The 19,646-nt window shown below is 47.3% G+C and overlaps 1 protein-coding gene and 1 pseudogene across 2 annotated transcripts; both read right to left on the reverse strand.

The window, feature by feature from the left end:
* Nucleotides 1-859: 859 nt before the first annotated feature.
* LOC124017040 lies at nucleotides 860-6,930 on the reverse strand. Of its 2 annotated transcripts, XM_046332395.1 has the most exons (3): nucleotides 6,468-6,910; nucleotides 2,910-3,506; nucleotides 860-2,873 (listed from the first exon to the last, which is right to left on the reverse strand). In XM_046332395.1, the coding sequence occupies exons 2-3, from the start codon at nucleotides 3,491-3,493 to the stop codon at nucleotides 2,690-2,692; spliced, it is 768 nt and encodes a 255-aa protein (XP_046188351.1). In that variant the 5' UTR covers nucleotides 3,494-3,506; nucleotides 6,468-6,910; the 3' UTR covers nucleotides 860-2,689. The 2 variants fall into 2 exon arrangements, with proteins under 2 accessions (XP_046188351.1, XP_046188348.1); XM_046332392.1 differs by having other exon boundaries at nucleotides 860-3,506; nucleotides 6,468-6,930.
* A 3,762-nt stretch (nucleotides 6,931-10,692) lies between these two features.
* On the reverse strand, nucleotides 10,693-17,465 carry LOC124017004 (annotated as a pseudogene).
* Between the last annotated feature and the right edge of the window lie 2,181 nt (nucleotides 17,466-19,646).

The following is a 19,646-nucleotide window of genomic DNA, read 5'->3' on the forward strand; positions in this document are numbered from 1 at the left end:
GGTCCCAGGTGTTTTTGTTTTTTGTCACAGATGTTGTTGCTGTGGGTCCCAGGTGTTGTTGCTGTGGGTCCCAGGTGTTGTTGCTGTGGGTCCCAGATGTCCCAGGTGTTGTTGTTGTTGTGGGTCCCAGGTGTCCCAGATGTTGTTGCTGTGGGTCCCAGGTGTTGTTGCTGTGGGTCCCAGATGTCCCAGGTGTTGTTGCTGTGGGTCCAAGGTGTCCCAGGTGTTGTTGCTGTGGGTCCCAGGTGTTGTTGCTGTGGGTCCCAGGTGTTGTTGCTGTGGGTCCCAGGTGTTGTTGCTGTGGGTCCCAGGTGTTGTTGCTGTGGGTCCCAGGTGTTGTTGCTGTGGGTCCCAGGTGTTGTTGCTGTGGGTCCCAGGTGTTGTTGCTGTGGGTCCCAGGTGTTGTTGCTGTGGGTCCCAGGTGTTGTTGCTGTGGGTCCCAGGTGTTGTTGCTGTGGGTCCCAGGTGTTGTTGCTTGCTGTGGGTCCCAGGTGTTGTTGCTGTGGGTCCCAGGTGTTGTTGCTGTGGGTCCCAGGTGTTTTTGCTTTTTTGTCACAGATGTTGTTGCTGTGGGTCCCAGGTGTTGTTGCTGTGGGTCCCAGATGTCCCAGGTGTTGTTGCTGTGGGTCCAAGGTGTCCCAGGTGTTGTTGCTATGAGTCCCAGGTGTCCCAGATGTTGTTGCTGTGGGTCACAGCTGTTGTTGCTGTGGGTCCAAGGTGTCGCAGGTGTTGTTACTGTGGGTCCCAGGTGTTGTTGCTGTGTGTCCCAGGTGTTGTTGCTGTGGGTCCCAGGTGTTTTTGCTTTTTGTCACAGATGTTGTTGCTGTGGGTTCCAGGTGTTGTTGCTGTGGGTCCCAGGTGTTGTTGCTGTGGGTCCCAGGTGTTTTTGCTTTTTGTCCCAGGTGTTGTTGCTGTGGGTCCCAGGTGTCCCAGGTGTTGTTGCTGTGGGTCCAAGGTGTCCCAGGTGTTGTTGCTATGAGTCCCAGGTGTTGTTGTTGTTGTGGGTCCCAGGTGTCCCAGATATTGTTGCTGTGGGTCACAGGTGTCCCAAGTGTTATTGCGGTGCCAAGTTGAAACACTAACTTGAGATCCTGACTATCTACTGATCAATGGGATATTTGCACAAAGTTGTGATTTGCATGTTAGGATTCAGCCCTCTGTCTCTGGTCCTGTAACCCCAGTAGGGTCTCCCTCCTCAGTAAAACACACGTGTCTGACTCAGCGGGGAGTTAAGCAGCTTAGAGACAGTTCTCCCAGTCCCACCAGGGGGGATCCTGCATAAACTCTAATAAAATGTATGACTGACATTAGAGGGAGACTAAAACAACTGTCCTGTTTGTGGGATTGCGTAACACAGAGACAGACTGAGACAGTTAAACAAACCTAGGCAACAGCAAGAGCAGAAATACAATGCACAGGTTATCTCCATGTGTGAGAGAGAGGGTGTGTGCGTGTGTGTGTTATGGGAGGCCATAGGTGGAGCATTGTGAGAGTAAGTGTTAGGGTCAGGCAGGGATTACATGTGAATTTAATCTGATGTTCAGGATTACAGTCCGGCAATCAAACACTGACTGACCACATAATTCAGCTGCTGCATTAAAAACTCACAAAAACACACACTTCCCAGTTTTAGCATAGTCAGAAGTGAGAAACCAAGTACTGGTCTATCCCTGGTAGTGTCACTGGTGGTGAACCGGGGTTAATGGGTTCAAAAGCAGTACGAGGTGTGTGATGTTTAGCATGTGTGAAAGCATGCATGCGGTTGTGTGTGTGTGTGTGTGTGTGTGTGTCTGGCCGTGCAGGGCAAGGCAGTCTTGGCGTTCCTCACTAATCTCAATGGCATTATCCCAGCATGTGTCTGAACAACAGAGGAAATACTCTGCAGTCCTGAAATACCAATAAAAAACCCTTGGTCGGTTCCACAGTGTAATTGGAGGCTGGAGGAGAACACTCAGGACAATTAAATTCACCCCCCCCCCCCTTTTACTGCATCTGCATCTGTGGGCTCTATTCAATTAAACCCAGTCTAACATCCTAATGGTTTTGTGTACCTTAAAGACCAAAGGTTTGCTGCATACACGCTGCAAAGATATACTTCATATATGGACTGCAAACAGACTGGGCACATTTGGTAGAGTTGTCAGCTAATGTGAATTCAACGTGAAATCAACAAAACAAATTCACAATGATATTGGATTTAGGTTCAAATTTGGTTGGGAAAAGGATGCAATTGCCTTACGTTGATGACTTTTTGCAAATGTTTTGTTGAAATGAAGTGGAACAACGTGGATTCTACCACTTATTGGCCAGTGGGTAGTAACATCTAACTCAAGTAAAGAGTAAGCATGTAGACAGCCAACAACCAACTATGAGAAGTCATTCATTTTGTTTTCATTGCTATGATAGTGTGTGTACGTGCATCATTCAGGATGGCACCACAGTCACTGTCTGCAGTGGAATCCTCTCCTAAGTCCAAATACAGTCAAACACCCCTGAGAGAGACTTTACTACACAACAACAAGCTGACGTCACCTAGCCCTGTCTCCCCCTGCCCTGCCCGTCCTAGAGGGGTAGAGAGAGATGCCCAACACACTCCACTGCATCTACAGCCTATAGAAACCACACAGATGGAGAAATATGTGGTGCATTTATTTAGAAAAGTGTGTACAGATGTGAGTAAAGTAGTATCTCAGAGTTGGAGAATAGAGTCGATAGGGGAGCCTGTCTGAACGTTATAGTTGATCTCACTGGAGTTACAGGAGTCAGAGTACACAGAGGAGGGAGCTGGGGAGGGACAGGAGGAGGGGGGGTCCTGGTGGTGCAGGACTCTGGTCAGCAGGGTTGACCCCCCTTTACCCCCCACCTCTCTGACTCTCTCTTCACGCCCCTGTCCCTCCCCTGGTAGCAGTGAGCTCAGCGCCCCCACAGAGAGAACGTTCAACTCTAACCCCTCCTGTCTAGGCACTCTGGGAGGCAGGGGGGGCGGGCACTCCTCAGGGAGAGGGGAGTGTCTGTCTGAGGGCTCTCTCTGGTTCCCCTGTTCCACATCCTCACAATCACGGTTCTCCCGGCGCCATTCCCTTGTTTTCTTCTGTTTGTGTTTCCGCTGCTCCTCAGGGTTCTCAAGGTTCTCACGCTCTCGGTCCCGGTTCTCATACAGCAGGGTTCCAGCACAGATGAAGATGAACAGGCCGATGCCCATCACGACAGGGCCGAGCAGTTTCATTCGCTCGCTGTGGGAGCTGCCTCGCCCACCCACAGGGTTAGGGGTGGAGCTAGCGTACCCGGCCACAGCCACAAACATTCCCACCATCACCACGACAACACCTGCTAGTAGCCACGCCCCAGGAGGGGAGCGGAGGCGGAGTCTGACTTCGAGCTCATCCTTCTGTGGGCAGGGCCATGTGGTTTGTGGGCAGGTTGTTTTAGGTGAGTGGGAGGAGTCTTGGGTGCAGACGGCGTTGACCGCTCCGGTGGACCCCTCTGCTGTCATCCTCTACCACAGACTGGATAGACAGAGGACAAGTACAGGAGAGAGAGAGAGAGAGAGGATGAGGACAGGAGAGAGAGGACGCAGACAAGAGAAAGAGGGAGGGAGGGAGGACGAGGACAGGAGAAAGAGGGAGGGAGGACGAGGACAGGAGAAAGAGGGAGGGAGGACGAGGACAGGAGAAAGAGGGAGGGAGGACGAGGACAGGAGAAAGAGGGAGGGAGGACGAGGACAGGAGAAAGAGGGAGGGAGAACGAGGACAGGAGAAAGAGGGAGGGAGAACGAGGACAGGAGAAAGAGGGAGGGAGAACGAGGACAGGAGAAAGAGGGAGGGAGAACGAGGACAGGAGAAAGAGGGAGAGAGAACGAGGACAGGAGAAAGAGGGAGAGAGAACGAGGACAGGAGAAAGAGGGAGAGAGAACGAGGACAGGAGAAAGAGGGAGAGAGGACGAGGACAGGAGAAAGAGGGAGAGAGGACGAGGACAGGAGAAAGAGGGGAGCCTGTCTGAGTTATAGAGGAGTTACAGGGGTACACAGAGGGGAGCTGGTGGTGGTGCAGGACTCTGGCTATTGGACCCCCTTATCCCCCACCTCTGAGAGGACGCGGACAGGAGAAAGAGGGAGAGAGGACGCGGACAGGAGAAAGAGGGAGAGAGGACGCGGACAGGAGAAAGAGGGAGAGAGGACGCGGACAGGAGAAAGAGGGAGAGGGGGAGGGGAGGACGCGGACAGGAGAAAGAGGGAGAGGGGGAGGGGAGGACGCGGACAGGAGAAAGAGGGAGGCGAGGACGCGGACAGGAGAAAGAGGGAGGCGAGGACGCGGACAGGAGAAAGAGGGAGGGAGGGGAGGGGACGAGCACAGGAGAAAGAGGGAGGGAGAGAGGGAGGGAGGGACGCGGACAGGAGAAAGAGGGAGAGAGGACGAGACAGGAGAAAGAGGGAGAGAGGACGAGACAGGAGAAAGAGGGAGAGAGGGAGGGAGGGAGGGAGGGAGGGAGGGAGGGAGGGAGGGAGGGAGGGAGGGAGGGAGGGAGGGAGGGAGGGAGGGAGGGAGGGAGGGAGGAGGGACGAGCACAGGAGAAAGAGGGAGAGAGGACGAGGACAGGAGAAAGAGGGAGAGGACGAGGACAGGAGAAAGAGGGAGAGAGGACGAGGGAGAGAGGACGAGGACAGGAGAAAGAGGGAGAGAGGACAGGAGAAAGAGGGAGAGAGGACGCGGACAGGAGAAAGAGGGAGGGAGGGGAGGACGAGCACAGGAGAAAGAGGGAGGGAGGGGAGGACGAGCACAGGAGAAAGAGGGAGGGAGGGAGGGGAGGACGAGCACAGGAGAAAGAGGGAGGGAGGGGAGGACGAGCACAGGAGAAAGAGGGAGAGAGGATGAGGACAGGAGAGAGAGAGGGTGAGGACAGGAGAAAGAGGGAGGATGAGGACAGGAGAGAGGATGAGGATAGAAGAAAGTGGACAGAAGAGAGGACAAGGACAAGAGAGAGAGAAAGAGGACAGGAGAGAGAGAAAGAGGACAGGAGAGAGAGAAAGAGGACAGGAGAAGGAGGGAGGATGAGGACAGGAGAAAGAGGGAGGATGAGGACAGCAGAGAAGACGAGGACAAGAGAGAGGATGAGGACAGCAGAGAAGACGAGGACAAGAGAAAGAGGATGAGGTTAGGAGAGAAAGAGGACGAGGACAGGAGAGAAAGAGGGCAGGAGAGAGAGAAAAAGGACGAGGACAGGACAGAGAGGGAGAGAGGACAGGAGCAAGAGAGAGGGGGTAAGGACAGGAGAGAGAGGGGACGAGTACAGGAGAGAGAGGGGACGTGGACAGGAGAGAGAGGGGGACGAGGACAGGAGAGAGAGGGGACGAGGACAGGAGAGAGAGGGGACGAGGACAGGAGAGAGAGGGGACGAGGACAGGAGAGAGAGGGGACGAGGACAGGAGAGAGAGGGGACGAGGACAGGAGAGAGAGGGGACGAGGACAGGAGAGAGAGGGGACGAGGACAGGAGAGAGAGGGGACGAGGATAGGAGAGAGAGGGGATGAGGACAGGAGAGAGAGGGGACGAGGACAGGAGAAAGAAGGCGAGGACAGGAGAGAGGGAGGGCGAGGACAGGAGAGAGGGAGGGCGAGGACAGGAGAGAGGTAAGGGGGAAGAGTAGGGGTTAAATCAGAGGAAGAGAAAAAAGACAGGGGGAAAAGGGTGGGGTGGAGTGAGAGGGAATGTTGAGAGTTGACTTTGTAAACAACAGGAAATAACAGAGGTGATAAAAACCCCAGGAGTTAATGAGATGCAGTATGTGAGTCTCTCGCGCCCCCTTCTAAACTCCACGCTAGATTACCCTGTACACAAGCCCGTTCACTGTAGCCGTCACATTTAAACTCGAACTAAATATTCCACAATAGCCTATGTAAATAATAAAACAAAGCACTGTCAAGACTGACATATAAATGGCGTCCAATTCTTAACTAAATTGATAATATATGGTCCCAGTGGTAACTCTCAATTGACCAAGTCCCAGATGTAGCTTCTATTTGATTTCACATAAAGTAATTTCGTCTGATTTGGGGCTTTCCTTGAACATAACATTCAATCGTTCCGTCACTTAAACAAGGAACATGAATGCAAAAAACGAGACCTTTAGTAAAGATTACAACAAGTTCAGAAATTGTAGATTTTACATAATATTATATAAATGATGACATTAACACCAGTCAAAAACGTTAATCGAAGGGTTGAACTTGTGCAACATTGTAGCAGACCCTCGACAACTTGCGTTGTCCGATTCCGGATGCAATAAAACGGTAATCTTTTAATTTACGGTTATCTGTTGCTAAAGCCTTTTTGACATTGGGAATGTCTGAATAATGTTTTAAAAAGTAAGTCAACACTATTGACCAAATACAAACTAAAATTAACAAGTAACACTTGCTTTTCATGTGCTGCGCTCTGATTTTTGAGAACGTTCCGATAATGGTTACTTGCCTCGATTTGGCTGTTGCTCAGTTGTGGACATGATTTGGCTGTTGCTCGGTTGTGGACATTTCCGCGTCGCTCCTGCTGCTGACATATCTGGAACTATTTTCTCAACATGATGCCCGTTATTTATTTTGTCCCTACATTCACATGGTCAGCGTTGACTCTTCAGCTCCCTCTCTAAAATGTTTTCCCGGAGTTTCACCCCTCAACCAGGCTGCTTAACATCTGTCCAGCCTTGGTTTAAAGCGGCGAGTAGGCTACTACGGCGCATGCGAGATCTTGGTCCTCATAAATTCCCGATTACTAAATATGCCTAAATGTTTCAGTTGCCTTTTGACTTGACTCTATACTATGCGCACACTTTTCTTTTTGTTAGTTTGATGTTTCAGAAGCAGTAAGCCAGAGCATTACGCTCTGTGTGTTTTTTTTTTGTGGTTTTAATATCCCAACTAGGGTCATTTTGCTGGACCCCACAAGGAAAATAACATCTACTTTAAATTTAGGGTTTACAGTTAGAATTAGGGATTAGGGGGTTAAGGTTAGGGAAAATAGATTTTTGAATGGGAATCAATTGTTTGGTACCCACAAGGATAGTTAAACCAGACTGTGTGTGTGTGTTAACAAGATAAGCTGTATCTGGTTGTGAGGGGTCGTGGGATTCGTTGGCTGGTTTGGGCGAGTCCCACAGTGATCCTAGTAGTTATTATTAGTTAGAACAGCAGCATACTTGGGGATAAAGGGAGGAGAAGAGGGATTGATAAATAGATTGGTGTGGGCCGCGATGGAGAAAAGCTTATGACATAACCAGGTGTGTCCGTAGACAGGACAGGTGTGGTGTCAGTTCCTGTGAATCTGAGACATGATACAGACACACCACTGACACAAGGTAATGATGACCACAGATCAGTGTGGTTAACAGATCAGAAGAGTGGATAACCAAGCCCTCAGGCAGTATGCACATTAGAAGAATATACAATCCCAGAGACTGCATTTCATTTATTCCATTCCACTCACACACTCCAGCAAACGAAAGCCATCATGCACCTACACCACTCACACCATCTCACAAGTCAACAGCACGTATCAATGCCCCTTAAATTAAAATACAGAAATAACGGTTTTGAATATAAACTATATTGTTGATAAACACATTATGCTCATTGCAACACACTTCCAAGGTATCGCACGGAGGAGATTGACAAAAAAATTGTTTACAAAATTTCACTAAAGTTTTAAAAGATGAATTCCTCAGTTCAATAAAAAAAAACATTTTTAATTTCTTGGAAAAGATTGGTATTGATTTGCATAAGCTTCCAAATAACCACTTTCTATAGTGATGCAGGGTGTCACAACCCCAAAGCTATAATACACTATTTACACGGTGTACACAAAGATCAATGAAACAGGAAACAATATTCATTCAGAACAAATTGATGAATTTTGTCTTTCTTTCTTTACGTTCCAATTTCATTAGTGTTTTACCATTGGCTCTAAAGCAGGTACATAGAAACACATCTCTCTTCAGTTCAATTAGTCCTGAAGTCCAGCTTTCCTTAAAGTTCCAATGCTATAACATTCACCCTTTTAAATAAACATCTGACTGACGCGCACACGCACACGCACACGCACGCACACGCACACGCACACACACACACACACACACACACACACACACACACACACACACACACACACACACACACACACACACACACACACAAACCAATCCTCTCCCTCCACCCAAGCCTTGAGACGTGCCAACCTCTTCCTGCCCTGGACATGTAGAGGAATGTATCCATCTGACAGAGAGGTAAACTACATGGTGAGTTTCTTTCACAACAATAAATAAGAACTCAAGTATTCCAGTAAAAACATGTTTGGACTAATCTGGTTCCATCTGCTCAGGGCTCAGCACCATTTCCTCAAACATTATTTTTAAAATGATAATTTTAAAGGTGGACGCAGCGATATGACGTAGATGCTGAAAGTAAACAGCATTGTGGATCAATTCCCACAACAACTATGAGCGTTAAAGCGCGAGGCTTAACTTCTCCACTGTTTTGATTCCCGGTAGCCAGGCCAGGGAACAGTGTGAAGCGAACCCATTCACATGTGAGGGGAGGACGGCTCATAGTAATGTCTGGAATGGAGTGAATGCAATGCTATCAAACACATGGAAACCAATACCATTCAACTGATTCCGTTCCAATGAGCCCGTCTTCCCCAATTAAAAAGCCACCAGCCTCCTGTTCCGCAGACACCGTGTGTGAGGTCCTGCATCTCACTCATCTCAATATCTGTGGAGCTGCTCGTGGCAACGTCATTTCACTGAGTCTACCTTCAAATTTAATTCAATATCAATACTTTAAAGATGCCTGAACTTTAAAGGTGCCCACTACTAATTTCTTACTCACTCAGAAAAACATTTAAGTTCATGGGGCAATCTGCAGTTGCTACATACATTTTTGATTCTCAAAGAATATCTTATAAATGCCTCATGAGCTTAGTTCAACTGTCGTACCCCATCAGAACCCCAAAACACCAAATATAAGCTTGTTCATCTTCAATGTTGGTAAGCAAAGTAAATGTAAACAAACACTGTATAGCCTCAAAACATCATTTTGATGGTCAGTCCTTGTATACATAGTTCTGTCTATGAATTTGAGAGCGGTAACATTTCTCCAGCCCCATCCATCCCTCAGCTTTTGGCCAAAACAGTGGTGGGGTTACTGCTCTGTTATTGTTTCAACTCCAGATTGCCCCTTTAAATTATAATTGTTGCTATGTTATAGTATAAAACACTTTCTTGGGTTGAATGTGATGTCTGTCTGACATGTAAGATCTCAATTGCATAATCCTCGCGTCCTCTCTCATCTAATGGGTTTTAAGAAGGAGACGAGGAGAGGACACGAGGAGTATGCAATTAAGAACTTCCAACAGACACCACAGGTACATCCTCTCTACTCCTCTACACTGACACCAGGTACATCCTCTACTCCTCTACACTGACACCAGGTACATCCTCTCTACTCCTCTACACTGACACCAGGTACATCCTCTACTTCTCTACACTGACACCAGGTACATCCTCTCTACTCCTCTACACTGACACCAGGTACATCCTCTCTACTCCTCTACACTGACACCAGGTACATCCTCTCTACTCCTCTACACTGACACCAGGTACATCCTCTACACTGACACCAGGTACATCCTCTCTACTCCTCTACACTGACACCAGGTACATCCTCTACACTGACACCAGGTACATCCTCTCTACTCCTCTACACTGACAACAGGTACATCCTCTCTACACTGACACCAGGTACATCCTCTCTACTCCTCTACACTGACACCAGGTACATCCTCTCTACACTGACAACAGGTACATCCTCTCTACTCCTCTACACTGACACCAGGTACATCCTCTCTACTCCTCTACACTGACACCAGGTACATCCTCTCTACACTGACAACAGGTACATCCTCTCTACACTGACACCAGGTACACCCTCTCTACTCAACACTGACACCAAGTACATCCTCTCTACTCCTCTACACTGACACCAGGTACATCCTCTCTACTCCTCTACACTGACACCAGGTACATCCTCTCTACTCCTCTACACTGACACCAGGTACATCCTCTCTACTCCTCTACACTGACACCAGGTACATCTTCTCTACTCCTCTACACTGACACCAGGTACATCCTCTCTACTCCTCTACACTGACACCAGGTACATCCTCTCTACTCCTCTACACTGACACCAGGTACATCCTCTCTACTCCTCTACACTGACACCAGGTACATCCTCTCTACTCCTCTACACTGACACCAAGTACATCCTCTCTACACCTCTACACTGACACCAGGTACATCCTCTCTACTCCTCTACACTGACACCAGGTACATCCTCTCTACTCCTCTACACTGACACCAGGTACATCCTCTCTACTCCTCTACACTGACACCAGGTACATCCTCTCTACTCCTCTACACTGACACCAGGTACATCCTCTCTGTATCCTCTCTACTCCTCTACACTGACACCAGGTACATCCTCTCTACTCCTCTACACTGATGTGGAAGAACAGGATAGCTGAAAGCAGATTCCTGGTGGCCATCCATTACGTTGCTCTGACCTCTCCTACGGGCTCAGATCAGTGCAGATGAAGACCAAAGAATGATAAGGTGAGGAGGCAAAGAAAGAGATTAAACTTCTCTAGACTATTCAGATACAGCGGTCGGGTGTGGGAGGAAATGAAGGTCAGGGGGCGTCTCCTCCTCATCAGCGTTCTTCAGCATGAGTATGGCGTTGTATATCTTGAGGGCAGGGCCTAGTTTGATTGACAGGATCTTGACTATGTCTGCTTGGGTGAGAAGCAGGAAGGCCTCTCCATCCATTTGCTGGAGCGATACACAGAGACACAAAATAAGCTCCAACACAGAACGTGTGCGTGAGTGTTTGAATGTCAATGGCAGAATCTAACTTGACTTGGTTGCATTGTCAGAGGATACACCAACCAGGAGCAGCAGATGTGAGGAGTGTGTGTGACTATTGTGATTCACAAAGTTGGGTTTTTAAATGGTAGGTCTTACCTCTGTCCTGAAGGTGGCAGCATGCTCTTTACAGCCCGGGAGCCCTTTGACAAAACTGGCCACCTGAACCACAGGGAAACAAACATTAAGACACACACACACACACACGATTAAAATGCAATAGGATGCATAAAGCTATAGTATTGGGTGTATGTGTAATGTATGTGTTTTGCACAATATGTGAGTTTGTACAGTATGCGTAGAGCGCCTGTACATGTTTGTATTGCCTATGTATTTATGTGTGCGTGTCTGACCTCGTCGGCGGTCCAGGTTGCAACTCTCTTAGCTGTGAGGCCCAGGACCTCAGGGAGCAGCTGGCAGTGTTTGTCCCAGCACAGAGCCACCCTGTGAGGGGAGAGGAGGAGCCACCCGGGAGAACACTGACTCATGGAGCGCCTGCTGGAGAGACAGGGAGTCTGGGGGAGAGGGAGGAGAAATTAGCTGTAAATATCTTCAATAGACATGCACAGACAATATATAATCCACACAGCGTTACACTCATTCTCTATTTCTGAGAGCAGAACCTCTACCTTTCCCATCTCCACTCTCCTGCTTGACGACGTGCAGCTTCAGATACTTTGGGACTGGAGCAGACCTGTTGAAAAACAACATACAGCGCCTTCAGAAAGTATTCACACCCCACAAATCTTTCCACATTTTGTTGTGTTACAGGCTGAATTTAAAATGAATTAATTAGAGCTGTGTTTTGTCACTGGCCGACACACAAGTCCCCATAATGTCAAAGTGGAATTATGTTTTTATTTTATTTTGAATTACTAATTAAAAATGAAAAGCTGAAATGTCTCGAGTCAATAGGTTCAGGAGTAAAAATGTGCTTAAGTCACATAATAAGTTGTATGGACTCACTCTGTGTGCAATAAGTGTTTAACATCTCTGTACCCCACAAATACAATTATCTGTAAGGTCCCTCAGTCGAGCAGTGAATTTCAAAAACAGATTCAACCACAAATCCAGGGATGTTTTCCAATGCCTCCCAAAGAAGGTCACCTATGGGTAGATGGGTAAAAATACATTTAAAAAATAGACATTGAATATCCCTTTGAGCATAGTGAAGTTATTAATTACACTTTGGATGGTGTATCAATACACCCAGTCACTACAGCCGTTCTTCCTAACTCAGTTGCCGGAGAGGAAGGAAACTGCTCAAGGATTTCACCATTAGGCAATGGTGACTTTAAAACAGTTACAAAGTTTAATGGCTGTGGTAGAAGGATGGATCAACAACACTGTAGTTACTCCACAATACTAACCATTCTGAGAGTAAAGGAAGGAAGCCTTTACAGAATATAAAATATTCCAAAACACGCATTCTGTTTGCAACAAGGCACTAAAGTAGTACTACAAAAAATGTGACAAAGCAATTAACTTTATGTCCTGAATACAACATGTTATATTTGGGGGCAAATCCAATACAACATATTACGGAGTACCACTCTCCACATTCCAAGCATAGTGGGGCTGCGTCATGTTATGGGTATGCTTTTAATCACTAAGGACTGGGGAGTTTTTCAGGTTAAAAATTAAACCTAATGGAGATAAGCACAGGCAAAATCCTAGAGGAAAACCTGGTTCAGTCTGCTTTCCACCAGACACTGGGAGATGAATTCACCTTTCAGCAGGACAATAACCTAAAACAACAAAGCCAAATCTACACTGAAGTTGCTTACCAAGAAGACAGTGAAATTTCCTGAGGCCGAGTTCCAGATTTTACTTAAATCTAATCGAAAATCTATGGCAAGACCAGAAAATGGTTGTCTAGCAATGATCAGCAACCAATTTGACAGAGTTTGAAGAATTTTGCAAAGAATAATGGGCAAGTGTAGAAGGTATGGAAAGCTCTTAGAGACTTACCCAGAAAGACTCACAGCTGTAATCGCTGCCAAAGGTGCTTCTACAAAGTATTGACTCGGGTGTGAATACTTATGTAAATGAGGCATTTCTGTATTAATTGCCCAAAAATTTGCTAACATTTCTAGAATCATGTTTTCACTTTGTCATTAGATGTGCAGATGGGTGAGAAAAAAAATCTATTTAATCCATTTTGAATTCAGGCTGTAACACAATAAAATGTGGAATAAGTCAAGGGGTGTGAATACTTTGTGAAGGCATTGTACTCTCTTAGTAAACCAACAAATAATATAATAATAACAACAAACACTCTGCTCCATCATGCATTCTAGAGTTTGGTAGGAGAGAGTGGAGTCTGTGTGCTACCTCTTGGCCGTGGCTCCGTCGTTGATGGGCTCAGTGGAGCCCCCTGGTGGCTCACTCTGACTGCTGCACCTGGATTGTTCGCCCTCGTCTACCGTCGGCCCCCTAGTTACACTACCATAGAAACAACTGTTACCATGGAAACAAGTCCACAACTCCAGACTTTATTTGCAGTCAGATAAACAAAGTCATGGAAGCTCTTCCAAACCCCTTCTGTTACATGTTCCACACATACCTGGTCTGAGGGGAGTCGTCTGCAGGCTCGGGCTGCTCCGGTGTGGTGGGGCTGTTTGTCTGGGTGTGTGGAGGAGGGTCTGGGCGTCGCCCACGGTGATGAGGTCCACTCAGGGTCATAGGTCGTTCTCCACTCAGACGGTCTGGTACCTGGCCCTCCCTGTTCAGGTTCATCTCAGAGTACGGACAACTCACTCCCCTACACACAAGTTCAGAACAGGAACACACATCACCTTACTGACAGATTATAGCACACAGATCACAAGTCATTGTATGACGTGTTTTGATTAAAACTTTTTTGACAGTTAGTGTGTGTGTTTGTTACTGACGTGTAGTGGGTTCCGTAGCGGGGTCCTCGGATGTGACCTACCCCATTGCATCCTGGGGTAGGACAGCCCTGCCCTGGGAGGACCAGCATATCAGTGGAGCCTGAAACACACCGCAGAGTTAATACTACACACAGAGACACACATACACACATAAACAGATTGGGAAATATTTGTGGGTTTCAGCAAAGTTATAACCATGTCAATTTTTTGGAAGTGTGTGCGTGTGTGTCTCACCATTGGAGGGGTGTTGTAGGGGATGACTAGTCTTCTGACACCAGCCCACAGGGTGCAAGTCTGGGCAGTCAGCATCCACCCAGTAGTCGTACTCTTCACTCCAGCCATCGAAATGGATCTGAGAAAGACAGAGAGTTACACACACACACTACTCCACAATAATCATTCTGCACTCTCACACACAGCATACCCTTAGTCGGTGGTCCTCAACCTCTGCGATGGTTGCTACGCGGATGAGCATGGGATTCCTCTTATCGACAGCTTCCAGCTTCATTCCAGCCTGGAACCCATGGCACGGACGCTACAGGACACATTCAAGAGTTAACATCAGGTGATACAGATGGATTAATATACATGTTTTATAACGGGTGTAGCTGACATAAATAAAGACTGTCAGTGGACCCAGAACAGAGCCCTGGGGAACTCCATGTGAAATTCCCCCAGGCCTCCCAATCAACACCAACAATGTAATTTGCATGTGTCATATGTTTTGAGTGTTAACTCTATGTGTGTGTGAGAATGTGAGTGTCTTACCAGTTTGAAGGCACGTGCAGGGGCTGCCTGTGTGCCAGTCTCCTCCATGTATTTATCCCAGGAAAAACTCCTCGGGTGCTTATACTCTAAGAGGAGAAACCACAACACACACCCTTATACAATGTTTCATGGTGTATCCAAATAAAGCGATGAAAAATGTTTGTGTGCGTCTCACCAGCAGGGGTGGTGAGGGTCAGCTCAGCCTCCTCACAGTAGCCTACAGGGTGGATGTAGGGACTGCTGGCATCACACCAGTAGTCATAGGTGTCGTCCCAGTTGTCAAAGTGTATGAGGAGTCTGTTGTCAACAGCAGCCGCGATGGACGCTACGCAGATCAGATATGGGTTCTTCTTATCCACCGCCTCTAGCTTCATACCCGCACGGAACCCTGACGGAGTAACCGACTACACACACACATGCACCCACATAGTTCATATACAAAAACTTACTTGAATGGACCGAAGGTCACCAACTAATTCACAACACACTATTAATGGATCCACACAGGCTGTCAGGTAGGCTCACCGTGTTGAGGCTCTTGAAGAGGTGTTTGGGGGCCAGTTGACCTCTGCAGTTCTTCACATACATGTTCCAGTTGAACTCCCCATCCTTACAACCTACACACAAAAGGTTGAAGGTTATAGTTTTGTCTATCCACACACACAACATTGTACAGTCGGTAGAATATGCATGTGTGTCGGGTGTGTGTGTATGTGTGTCTGGTGTGTTTGTATCCGTGTCTGGGGTGTGTGTGAGGTGTGTGTGTCGGGTGTGTGTGTGTGCATGTGTGTGTATGTGTATGCGTGTCGGGTGTGTTTGTATCTGTGTGTGTGTATGTGTACCTTTAGGCAGTAGCAGCTTGTGTCCCATCTTCTCACACCAGCCCGCCGGCTTCACATCCCAGGTGTCAGCATTTACCCAGAAGTCATAACACTCTGGATACCCATCGAAATGAAGCCTTACCCTATAACCCTGGATCTGAGACCAACAGAGAGAGAAAGAGACAGAGAGGAAGGAATGCAAAGAAATGAGGGAAAGCAAAGAGTTAATTGTTAGAAAGCAGACATTCCTCCTATATCTTATTGGTCTGACCTGTTAGACACGTACCTCAGCAACACTGAGCACACAGAACAGAGAGGGGTGACAGGGGTCCAATCCTTCTAACTTCATCCCCACTTTGAAGGCATTCCTGCTCTGAGGGAACGACTGGTGCTGCGAGGCACACACACATAACACTCTTTCACATGTCTGTACAGCTGTGTGTGTGTGTCAGAGAGAGTATGATAAAGTGTGCGTGCCTCACCTCCTTGAACAGTTTAAGGGGGGCAGCTATAGCCTTCTCCTCCTCCATGTAGGAGGGCCAGCTCCAGGATCGCTTCTTATTGGGTGGGGCTGTCACTGGGGGTGGGACAACAAAACAGTCACATCAGCAAATCAGTGACATGAAAAGCAGCAGGATTGCAGCACTGACCCCTGGTCTACCTAATTGGACAAACTTTCCAACCCTTGTCATTCCCAACAAATCCATCCCTCCATCTATCCATCCTCTCATCTATCCATCCTCTCCCTCCCCTCAGTGTAATAATAGGACATACCTAGCTTGGCCAGCTTAGCAGCTCTCCTCCCTTTGACAGCCTTGGACTTGTCCTGTAGAGAGAGACAGTCACTCATCGGCAGGTGAGCTGCCACACACACACACACACAACATCACAATGCTTTTCAGGACCAGCGTTGGCCACATCTTCTATCATCACCTCTTCCTCCTCCTGGTTGTCTTCCTCTTCATCACCAGAGTCCATGTAGATCTTCCTCTTCTTCCTCACTCGTTTCCCCAGTCCCACCTCCCCCCCCTCTCTCTCCCTCCGCTCTCCGGGTGATGACCTAAACACACATGGAACAGAGGTCATTCTAAGAACTATGCTCATGTGATGACTGTTTTGGGTCTTAACTGTTACTACTATCAATATGCTTTCTAAAATACAATATAGTAAGAACAGCTAACATGTTTACCTGCCACTGGGGGGCTGGACACAAATGGAGCTGCAGTATTTGCCCTGGAGGAAACTTTCCAGTGGACCGGAGCCCCCACATGACCTACAACTAGCCATCGCAGCCCTGGGGCCTGCCTCCACCTCGGGGCCTACCTCCGCCCTGGGGCCCGCCTCCACCCTGGGCTCCCCACCATGGGACCCTCCTCTAGAGACAGAAGCACAGGGCCTTGAGCTGGGGGAAAGAGCAGAATAATATTGAAGCTTTGTAATTCTATGCCCCCATCTGCAGAGCACCCAGTATGTAGTATGCTAATATACACAGTGCTGACATATATCAGAGCTAAATACTACACACCTGTATTATAAACAGTCAAAACTACGTTATAACTCCTTCATAACCATACGTTTACTTTACCCTTAGGTGCAAGTGGCTGGACTTCCTTGGCTGCAGAAGAGGCTGCGCTGCTCTCTGATTGGGCCTCTGGTGGAGGGGTGGGGCTTTTCGACTGGGCGGGGTTCTGGGGGGTTGGCCCTGACTCTTTGACCTCTGGCTCTGTCACAATCTCCAAAGTTCCAAACTCTGTCATACGGAACTGAGAGATACCAGTCAGTCTACCTGTCTGTGGTATCCACACACACACACACACACACACACACACACACACACACACACACACACACACACACACACACACACACACACACACACACACACACACACACACACACACACTACCTTGATGTCGCTGCCAGGCAGTGTGGCAATGCCGTCCTGCCAGTCCAGAGCGCCCATCATGTCAAACTCTGCCCCCTGGGAGGGGCCATCACTGGGAGGGGTGTCGGTCATCTCTCCCTGCTCTCCTCCTCCTGCACTGACATCAATCAATCCATCAGTCAAAATCAAATCAAAATGGTATTTGTCACATGCGCCGAATACAACAGGTAGACCTTACAGTGAAATGCTTACTTAGAAGCCCTTAACAACAATGCAATTTAAAAAACAAATATACCTAAAAAAAATAAGAATAAGAAATAAAAGTAACAAACAATTAAAGAGCAGCAATAAAATAACAACAGCGAGGCTATATACAGGGGTTAGTCGAGGTAATATGTACATGTAGGTAGAGTTAAAGTGATTATGCATAGATGATAACAGAGCGTAAAAAGAGGGGGGCAATGCAAATAGTCTGGGTAGCCATTTTATTAGATGTTGAGGAGTCTTATGTCTTGGGTATAGAAGCTGTTGACAAGCCTCTTGGACCTAGACTTGGCGCTCCGTTACCATTTGCCATGCGGTAGCAGAGAGAACATTCTATGACTAGGGTGGCTGGAGTCTTTGACAATTATTAGGGCCTTCACCTGACATTGCCTGGTATAGAGGTCCTGGATGGCAGGAAGCTTGGCCCCAGTGATGTACTGGGCTATACGCACTACCCTCTGTAATGCCTTGCGTTGGTGGGAGAGGAGTTGCCATACCAAAGAGTGATGCAACCAGTCAGGACGCTCTCGATGGTGCTGCTGTAGAACCTTTTGAGGATCTGAGGACCAATGCCAAATCTTTTCAGTATCCTGAGGGGGGAATAGGTTTTGTCGTGCCCGCTTCACGACTGTCATGGTGTGCTTGGACCATGTTAGTTTGTTGGTGATGTGGACACCAAGGAACTTGAAGCTCTCGACCTGCTCCACTACAGCCCCATTGATGAGAGTGGGGGTGTGCTCAGTCCTCCTTTTCCTGAAGTCCACAATCATCTCCTTAGTCTTGATCGCGTTGAGGGAGAAGTTGTTGTCCAGTCAGCCAGTCAATGGGCGTGTTCGAGCGGGTACATTTTGTCTAGTCGGGTTGCAACATGGGGATGGGGATAAAAATTGTTTGACTTGTGCCTACATGTCGACTGCTTGAACTTGACAAAAACAGTGTGATCAAAGGTCGTGCAGTTTTTGATGAAGTCGCTGCTGTTGCTTCTCATCAACTGCACCATACATTATTTGTCAACCAATCATTAGGATGTTTTTGATGGACCCATGTGAACATGACCATAGATGTGACTGAAACAGGAACCAACTTTTTTGCGATTCTAAAGCTATAGGGGATACAAATTAAAGTGATTTGAGACCTCTCTCTAACCAATTAATTGTACACATGTTATGTTTTCAGTTTGTGAGTGTGTGATATAGAAAAGTAAAGAAAAAGAAAAACATGTATATACAATAGCAGGTATGTTGACACTGCCATGTTGATCTGAGCCTTTCTGTTGGAAAACCATTACTTGGGCCGGGAAGATACCAATATCGCGAGTCTCGTTAGGATCATGGCAAGGAAACAAACAAAGAAGCCCTATAGGTGGAAATAAACGGTATTATGTTGTCATCCAGAATCACATTGATTTGTTTCCAAGCTATAGACACAATATTTTACATACAGCAGGATATTAAAGGACCAAAGTGTTTTGTCTGGGTTTGAATTTTTGCCGTGTAAAAAACATTGCGATACACAGCTAACCATTACAGTGTCCGACATTTGGTTGTCGCAGATGCACCTCACCTGACTTTACTCGTTAACACAAAGTTCTTAGCCTTACTACTTGAACACACCCAATCAATCAATAACCAGACAGGTGTCACATCCAAAGTACCTCGTACCCCTGCACATCGACTCGGTACTGGTACCCCAAGTTATCCTTACTCATTGTGGATTTATTCCTTGTGTTCTTATTTTTTCTATTACTTTTCTATTTTTCTCTCTGTATTGTTAGAAAGGGCCCATCAGTAAGCATTTCACTGTTAAGTCTACATCTGTTGTTTAGGATGCATGAGACAAATAACATTTGATTTGAATTAAGACAGCACACCCACTTCAGCAGTGGATGGGGAAACACTGCCACATGCCTATTGACATCTATCTGTCTCTCATGTTAAGACAAGATGTGTGGGGGTTTGTTCATGCAAGGATATGGGCTAGAATAGGTCTGTCTGTATGTTCTCAAAGTAAAACTGAAATTGTATCCATTTGACAGATCTTTCTCAAATG

Source organism: Oncorhynchus gorbuscha, unplaced genomic scaffold (genome assembly GCF_021184085.1).
Source record: "Oncorhynchus gorbuscha isolate QuinsamMale2020 ecotype Even-year unplaced genomic scaffold, OgorEven_v1.0 Un_scaffold_141:::fragment_3, whole genome shotgun sequence".
In the NCBI taxonomy this organism is placed as follows: domain Eukaryota; kingdom Metazoa; phylum Chordata; class Actinopteri; order Salmoniformes; family Salmonidae; genus Oncorhynchus; species Oncorhynchus gorbuscha.

Coding starts and splice junctions, on each gene's coding strand:
- LOC124017040 (XM_046332392.1), bottom strand. CDS start 3,493: ATGACAGCAGAGGGGTCCACCGGAGCGGTCAACGCCGTCTGCACCCAA.